General features: G+C 32.1%; 1 protein-coding gene and 1 pseudogene across 2 annotated transcripts; both read left to right on the forward strand.

The window, feature by feature from the left end:
* Positions 1–1,665: 1,665 nt before the first annotated feature.
* Positions 1,666–6,229, forward strand: LOC111301569 (low affinity sulfate transporter 3-like). The gene is made up of 12 exons (XM_022897350.2): positions 1,666–2,010; positions 2,087–2,135; positions 2,266–2,473; positions 2,567–2,741; positions 2,938–3,003; positions 3,093–3,323; positions 3,432–3,558; positions 3,654–3,940; positions 5,151–5,344; positions 5,427–5,512; positions 5,587–5,663; positions 5,760–6,229. Exons 1-12 carry the CDS (start codon positions 1,687–1,689, stop codon positions 5,910–5,912), a joined length of 1,977 nt encoding a protein of 658 aa, XP_022753085.2. The 5' UTR covers positions 1,666–1,686; the 3' UTR covers positions 5,913–6,229.
* A 1,478-nt stretch (positions 6,230–7,707) lies between these two features.
* Positions 7,708–8,759, forward strand: LOC149519582 (uncharacterized; annotated as a pseudogene). Its single transcript, XR_016340888.1, has 2 exons — positions 7,708–8,049; positions 8,365–8,759. The product of XR_016340888.1 is annotated as an uncharacterized LOC149519582 (transcript).

An 8,759-nucleotide genomic window follows, 5' to 3' on the forward strand; every position in this document is an offset into this window, starting at 1 on the left:
GTTGTTCCCATGACCTAACACCATTTTTATGGGGATTTTGGCTTCCATGTTTAATTATCTTTTAGAGGACCCATAAATTTTCTTATCCAAGCATAACCGATTGCAGTGAAAGATGTTTTTCCTCTTACTAAGGACGAAGGAAGCGGCAACCCGAATAATGGTTTTTTCTTTTCTTTTTCCTGGCATTATAGCCTAGCAAGGATAAAGTATGAGGTATTTGCAAATTTTAAGATAACTCAGAATCCAAATAGATTACAATTAAGCGAGAGCCAATTAAGGATTACTAATATTTACTACTTGAACTTGAGTTAAATTTGATAATCAGTACAAATAAAAAGCTGTTGGGGATTGAAAAAAAATTGTATGTATTAAAATTTGAAATTTAAATTAATAAATATTATTTTTTTTAAATAATTATATAAATTAATTAAATTAATTTTTAAATAATATTTTTTTGAAATAATTATATAAATTAATTGAGTTAATTTTTTTTTAATAGGAGTAAATGTTCTACATGCCTATTCAAACAAAAAACATTAGTGCTCTTAAATAACTCATTGTCATTTTGTCATGTATGAAGCAATAAAAAATGATGTGATTTTTTTGAAAGAAAATAACAATATTACAAGAAGACATAATTATATAGTTAATTGATGAACTCCATTTTCTGACAAATGATCTGATGATGATCTTTATCTTTTTTCTTTTAGGATGGGATCATTCATCATTGTCGTCCTCCTCGAAAAGGACTTGCTCTAACTGCACCATATTCAACACCACAATCCACTTTATGATGCATAAATGGACCACGTACAGTGTGGCGGCGAAGTCGGTACAATTATCATTCCGGAAATTAAAACCTTCTTTTTATTTATTAGGTATACGATTTGAATTATTGATATGATCCAAAACATAAAATTAGTAGTTTAATCGAAAGCCAAACAGTTCTAATCATGTAAGAACTTCCAGAAATGTTGAAATCATTTTGAAATACCCAAATGAAAAATCTTCTCTTGTATAACAAAAATTCATAGCTAATGAAACTTTGGTTCAAAAATTCATAGCTAATGAAACTTTGGTTTAATGATAATTAAGAGGTTTTAAAATTTTAAAATTTAAGATTTAAATTTTAATGTGTACAAGTTTAATTTAATTTTATATTTAATTTATCTAATTATATTATAATTTATTTATCTGATTTTTTAATAATTTAAATATAATATTTGATTATAATTATAATTTGTATTTATAATTTTTTAAAAATTTTCATAAAAGATTTAAAAGCAAAAAAAAAAAAAATAGTATACATCAAATCGATCAATAATAAATTTTAAAATGAAAAAAAATCTTTTTTCTTTACTTTAATTTTTTTTTTCATTAAATTTTATACTTAAATGATCCTGATATGGATCTAATTCGTTACAAAATCAGAATTTATAGAAACAAATAAATAGAACAAATAAAAAACAAAATACATTATGATCCCACGTCAGCGGTGTTACCACAGAAATTCTATGTCATAGGTAAGTATAATTAGAAATTGCCCATACATTATGTTAATATTCATAAACGGTACTTTCTTTTCAATATTTTCCACTTGTGGTTGTGGTTATGTTACTATTTACTAGGATCATATAACAAACAGGCAGGTCAGCGAATGAGTTCACCCAAACGCTTCGAACAATTATGGGTTCCTTGCCTAATGAGACCATCTCTAGGGCGGAGCACCAGCAGGAGCAGCTAGACCTGGAGGATTCTGGTCGAACTGAGAGAGAACAGTGGTTGATTAATTCACCTGTGCCTCCTAGTTTATGGCAGGAACTTCTTAGTGCTGTCAGAGGAAGTGTCTTTCCTCTTGGAAGAAAGAATTCATCGACAAAGGGGGGACGTGCCATGTCATTCCTCCAAGGTCTATTTCCAATCCTCAGCTGGGGAAGGACTTACAATGTTTCAAAATTTAAAGATGATTTAATGGCGGGTTTAACCCTTGCAAGCCTTAGCATTCCTCAGGTATAGATAGCTCATTTGCTCACTTAAGTTTCTCTGTTCTCTTTGTTTTCTCATGAGTCACTGTACTTTTTTGCAGAGCATTGGATATGCTAATTTAGCGAAACTTGATCCCCAATATGGCCTATGTAAGTTGCAGAAAGCTAAGACTTTTACTATGTGTTATGCCGTAAAGCAGCCTGCAAACTTTCTATAATTGAGGAAGAAAAAAGAGACGCTAAATCTGATATATTTGTGTTTTGGGATTGTTTCATCTAGACACAAGCGTCGTCCCACCTCTTATTTATGCGTTAATGGGAAGTTCAAGAGAGATAGCTATCGGACCGGTAGCTGTGGTTTCATTGCTGCTATCTTCCATGGTTCCAAACACGGTGGATCCTGTCGCTGACCCCATTGGGTACAGAAGGCTAGTGTTCAGTGTGACATTCCTTGCTGGGACTTTCCAAGCCATATTTGGATTGTTTAGGTAGTGAATCCGTTTGAAGTGGGAATTTGCATTTTCCTGTGATCAACGCACATGTTCTTCTCTGACAAGCAGTTTATTATCTGATGTTCACAGATTGGGCTTCTTGGTGGATTTTCTTTCACATGCTGCAATTGTTGGTTTCATGGCCGGCGCCGCCATCGTCATAGGGCTTCAGCAACTGAAGGGACTATTGGGAATGAGTCACTTCACCGCTAAAACCGATGTGGTATCAGTCTTGGGCTCGGTTTTCAAATCAGTTCAACATGAAGTAAGTTGTATAGAAAGCAATTCCTATCATATATAAGACTTCATTATGTTAGTCAAAAAAAATAAAAAATCACCTTTCCCACCCATCGTTTGAGCATGATTACCAGTTTGGAATCTTTTGCTTCCATAATTTTCCTTTTCTGATTGTCATAACTTTTTAACAGTCTTATCTCACCCCTTCTGCCTGTCTTGAACAGTGGTATCCTCTGAATTTCATCCTTGGTTGTTCATTCCTGGTATTCCTCCTAGTCGCCAGGTTTATTGTAAGTAATCAAATTCTTGCTTCCCATTTTAGTTTTTTTTTTTTTTTTTTGGTTTGATTAGTAAGTATCAAAACCTTATCTGATTTTAGGGAAGAAGAAACAAAAAACTCTTCTGGTTCCCAGCAATCGCTCCTCTTTTTTCTGTCATATTATCTACCCTGATAGTGTATCTTACCAAGGCTGACAAGCATGGGGTCAAGATAGTTAAACACGTAAAAGGAGGCCTCAATCCAAGTTCACTCCATCAGTTACAGTTTAAAGGCCCACATGTTGCAGAAGCAGCAAAAATTGGACTAATTTCTGCTGTTGTTGCTCTCACGGTGAGTAATTACTATTCAACTCTTCTTTTTAGTTTCAACTTTTCCTGGCAAAAATAAAATCTGGGTTTGCTTGCTTATGGTAATTCCATTCAAATTTCATTATCTCAGGAAGCCATCGCAGTTGGTCGATCATTTGCTTCAATCAAAGGATACCATTTAGAGGGGAACAAGGAAATGATGGCAATGGGTTTCATGAACCTTGCAGGATCTCTAACTTCTTGCTATGTGGCAACTGGTAAGCTGATGAAGCCAATAAATTAATGTTATATATGTAGAACAAATGCAAACGTATATATAGAAAAAAAAATCGTTTTGCATATGTATTGGCAGGTTCATTTTCTAGGACTGCTGTGAATTTCAGCGCGGGGTGCCAGACAGTGGTGTCAAATATAGTTATGGCCATTACAGTTTTATTGGCATTGGAGTTGTTTACCAGGCTCTTGTATTACACACCCATTGCCATCCTTGCTTCCATCATCCTGTCTGCACTTCCTGGACTTATTGACTTCAACGAAGCGTACTATATCTGGAAGGTTGACAAACTAGATTTCCTAGCTTGCATCGGTGCTTTTCTTGGAGTCTTGTTCGCATCGGTGGAGATTGGTCTTCTAGCTGCGGTAATTTTCAAATTTTCTTTTATGCCTTCCTTAGAATGATTATCAGATAACTATAAAATATTTTCACATTCACACTAGTTAGAAACCATTACCATCTATCATATAATTTTTAGGTAGAAATGTCTAAGACGTACATATCCCATCATTGTTGGATGAGTAAATAGCAACATCAGGCTCCAATAATTATGTAACTGTTGAAGCAGGAAAGGTAGGCTTCAGCAAGAGAATCACCTGCATGTACCCATAATCTTTTGAGGAAAATCTTGTACCTCACCTGCAGCAATCAAACAATCAATGCTCATATTGAAATTATTCAAAACTCTTGAGACTTGTGAGTTCCATCTCATAATTGAGCTCCATAATTCAGCCTCCTTGAAATACTTAAAAAGTCAGATTGGAGAAGCTCATATCTTTCGGGCAAATAATTTTTCCAAGACTTGTGGTCAACCTTTTGCTTTGTGGCCTGTCGTCAACTGCTTGCATCTATCTCTTTCTACCTAATATTTGAATGAGCAGATCGAATTCAATCCGGACTTGCTTGTAAGCTAATGAAGGTTACAATCATAACAGGCATAAATAAATTGGCTCTTTCTGAAAAAAATAGTACCATACATTTTGCAGAAACATGGTTCTGTAAATGTTTCCATTGTCAATGGACTTCAAATGTAGGTTGTTGCTAGAATCCATGAATTGAGATTAGTTTTGGTGCTGAATGTCTCTTTAACAGAATTCATTGAGTAATGATAATGCCATTTGGGTTTAACTAAGGCAGTTGAAAGTGAGCAATTGTGGTAAAGATCTTAAGTTTCTCCTCTTGTATCAGCAGAACAAGATAAGTAGATAAAGGTTTGTTTTTTTTTATAATTAAGGTTATCAGGATTTGTTGGAATTAACAGTCCACGACAGTAGCAAGAGTCTATGGCTGTTTGAAAGTTTTGACTCAACTATTCCTGGCCCAACTTAGGTGGCATTGATTTACCATACCAATAATGCCACAAACTCCGCAAACTTCATGTATATTTATTCTTGAAAACATACTCAAAATTCTAATATGCGGTAGTTCAGTAGTTCTTCTGAAAAGTACTAATGAAATTGTACAAATTGATTTTGTGTAACTTATAAAAGGCATTCTGTTTGAAAGTTAATAGATGACATTACTCACCCTTCTTACAATTGCACGTATAATTAGGAAATTTTCCATAATTTGCAGGTAACTATCTCATTTGCCAAGATATTGCTGAATTCCATTCGACCAGCCGTTGAACTACTTGGAAGACTCCCGAGAACAGATATCTTTTGTGAGGTTGATCAATATCCCATGGCCATTAAAACTCCAGGCATCTTGACACTTCGCGTAAACTCTGGCTTACTTTGCTTTGCTAATGCCAATTCTCTAAGGGAAAGGTATGTGTAACTGCAATTTACAAGAGAGGAAAAATTGCTTTGTCTGATCGGTTAAAAATAACATTGCATACCCTTATTTCAGAGTAATGAGGTGCGTGAGAGAAGAAGAGAATGAAATGGTAGAAACTGCAAAAGACACAGTTCAAATCTTAATCATCGACATGTCCAGTAAGTTTAATCATCTTACAGATTCAAGATCAAGAAAAAAAAACTGTAAACCAAGTGGCTCTCCTTTGTGACAGATGTGCTCAACGTTGACACTTCTGGAATTATGGCACTCGAAGAACTGCACAACAAGCTGGTCTCACTAGGCATAAAAGTAAGCTTATTGCAATGCGACTGTGATCTTTATCTGAATTACATGATTTTTAACATTTTCAGGACATTTGCTTACATTTAGCATATGTTTGTACAGTTGGCAATGGTGAATCCAAAGTGGCAAGTCATGCACAAGCTAAAGCTAGCAAAATTTGTAGAGAAAATTGGAGCAAAGTGGGTTTTCCTCAGTGTTGCTGAAGCTGTGGATGCATGCCTTGCTTCTAAATTAGCAAGTACAAGCAACTTCTAATGGCTTCATATACTAAAAAGTATATACAGCTAGGTTTTGATTTTCCATCTCGGTTCTTGATTAATTATTTTTAATCAAGAACTTCAATCAGAAAATTTGAATTAAGTTTGCCCGTATCTGCCAATCTAGTAGCCCTTGTTCATGCTGATATGGCTACTTTAATATGTATTGCTTTGATCAAGAAAGTTTGAAGCTGCTATCATCTATCAGCAGCTAGGCCTTGATAATGCTTATAAATACATCATGTGAAACATGTTGTGAAATACCCATAGCTTGCAATTTTTTTTTTTAATTGCATGAAGCATATGGTTTGACTTTTGACAGTCTATGCTTCATCTTTTTTAATTTATGTAACTGATCATATGTCTAATTTTTACTCTTTAAACAAATACTAACCAGTAAATCAAATACATATATTATTTTTATTGCATTCAAACAATCTTTTAATTTTTAATTTATATTCAAATAAAATTTTAATATTTAATTTGCATTCAAATAAGTCTTTAAATTTTAAATTTATACTTAAATAAATTTTTAACATAAATCATTCTTTCATTTTAAATAAGAGTTATTTAATATAAATAAAAGTATAAGGATTTATTTGGATGTAATAAAAGTTTAAGAGTTTGTTTAAAAAAGTATAATAATTCATAGATTTTTTAAAATATTTTTGCTATTATTTTATTAAAAAAAATGTTAATAATTGTCTAATGACAGTAGTTAAGATCAAAAGAATTATATAATTAATTTATTATTTACTCTTTAATTTAATGAAAACAGGGCATTAGATACAAAAATCCTTTTTAAATAGTATTTTAAATATTCTCAGTTAGTGGTTATAAACATCCGTCGAAAATTTTTTTATTAATTCGCTTGAGACATGTACTTAATTGAATTAAAACAATTTTTATATTAAACTTTTGCAATCATTTTGCTCAATTGTATTCAAACAAATCAAAATAAAACTGTGGCAATAATTATTCAATTTATTCATTCTTTAAAAAGAATTATTCCTTTTTTAGTAATGATTGTCAAATACACTAAGGACATGCATTTTAAATTATAATTAATACATTTAATCATTCATTAACCAAATTAGAACATTAACAAGTAGCAACCTATATCTAGAGGTATCAAATAGATTGTGTTGAACCGGCATGACTCATTAAAAAATTAATTTGTACTATTAGATCATATCGATTTAATATTATTATTTAACATATCATATTAATACAGTTCATAAAAATTAAAAATATGCTTCAATATGACACATAATTTATAATCTTTATGGGTCATGTTGTTTTTAACACAATAATATTCTTTCTATCGCATTTAGTATAAAATTATTTTGTTACTCGTATTGGGTTATGCATGACTAGTTTCTTAAAATTTTTTTTTTTTAAAAAAAAATGTTTTCTTTATTTTTTTATTATCTTTAAAATTAATATATAAAATTAACAAGTGAAGTATAATTCATATGAATCAACAAAATATCTATATTTATTAATAGAAGTTAAAAAAATTCACAAATACAACTAACAACTAATAAATTAAATTCATTTATAACGTTTATGTACCAACACAATGACACATTAATATTTGAATGTTGTACCATGTCAACTTATATACTACATATTAACATTAACCTTTGATAAATTATGCCATGACAATCTAATAAATTTAAAATCTCTAATTCAACACAAATATATATGTTGTGCTTCGTAAAGCCGTTTATTATAAGAATAGATCATACCAAACATAATTCATATCATATTCAATCGTACCGAAGTGTCCAACGCATTTGACACTTCTACCTCTATCCCGCTTTGTTGCGCGGGCATCAATCTAACGGAAAAAAAAAAAAATTATCTTTATTTGCTGGAAAAGAAATAAAAATAAAATAGAATCACAAAAAGGGGCATTCGGTTTTTTCCGGAACGCTGACGTTTGACACAAGCATGGCGGCAAAACGTATCGGAGCAACTAAACTGGAGTTTCGGCCGTTGTTTGGGAGAAGAGAAAGGAAAAGAAAAGAGGAGAAAAAATGGAAGCAGAAGAAGAACAAAAGCCAGAGAACGAACAACCAAGGACCAGTCCAATTACGGAATCCCAATTCCACTCTTGGAAGCGCCAAAAGGTCTCTCTCTCTCTCTCTGCTTTTCCTATAGTAATCGTTGATTTTTCTTTCTACAATTAGGGTTTATAGTTCTCATGTTCTTATTATAGTTTCACCTAATTTCCTATAAATCGCATTTTTGCCTCAATAATAATAGAACTAAAGCAATGAATAATTTCAATTTTCCATTAAAATCTAAAATCTTGGAGCTGACAGAGTCCTTAAAGGATAGAGGTTCAATTTCCTTAAGTTTTATTCAATTTCTTCAGTTTTTTCATATTGTATTTCCGAATGTGTTTATTGGACTTCTTAGGTTCTAATTCATGTGATTTTCAGGATGCAGATGCATCAGCTAAGAAAGCTAAGGCAGCTAGGAAACGTGCCAAATATGTAGCAGCCAGAACCGTGCAAATGAACGGACAGGAGCTTTGCTTACATGAACCTTGGTGTTTGATAACTCTCAATATTAAGGTTAGTTTCAAGGAGAGACCATGTATATTATTTTAAGGTTCTGCCTCTCAAGTTTCAAGTCTTGTTGCTTCAATAGAAGGAAGAATTAGTCCTACGGCAAGAAACAAGTATTTCTAGGTTTTCGGTTCTAACGTTGATAGTGTATCTTTTAAGTCATTTTACATTTTCCCCTTTGTTTAGTATGCTAACTTTGTTGATACTTAAACTACTGGGATCATTTGATTATTTAATTGACACAGCTTTTGATTGTTATGTTTATA

The sequence above is a fragment of the Durio zibethinus genome, chromosome 3 (assembly GCF_047325235.1).
Source record: "Durio zibethinus cultivar Kanyao isolate XHJ-2024 chromosome 3, ASM4732523v1, whole genome shotgun sequence".
Taxonomy (NCBI): domain Eukaryota; kingdom Viridiplantae; phylum Streptophyta; class Magnoliopsida; order Malvales; family Malvaceae; genus Durio; species Durio zibethinus.

Bases quoted from the DNA above. Each gene is read 5' to 3' on its own strand.
- LOC111301569 (XM_022897350.2), top strand. From the start codon at position 1,687: ATGGGTTCCTTGCCTAATGAGACCATCTCTAGGGCGGAGCACCAGCAG. The intron at 2,136-2,265 runs GTAAGTTGCAGA...TGTTTCATCTAG, and splicing joins TGATCCCCAATATGGCCTAT to ACACAAGCGTCGTCCCACCT. The intron at 3,941-5,150 runs GTAATTTTCAAA...CATAATTTGCAG, and splicing joins AGATTGGTCTTCTAGCTGCG to GTAACTATCTCATTTGCCAA.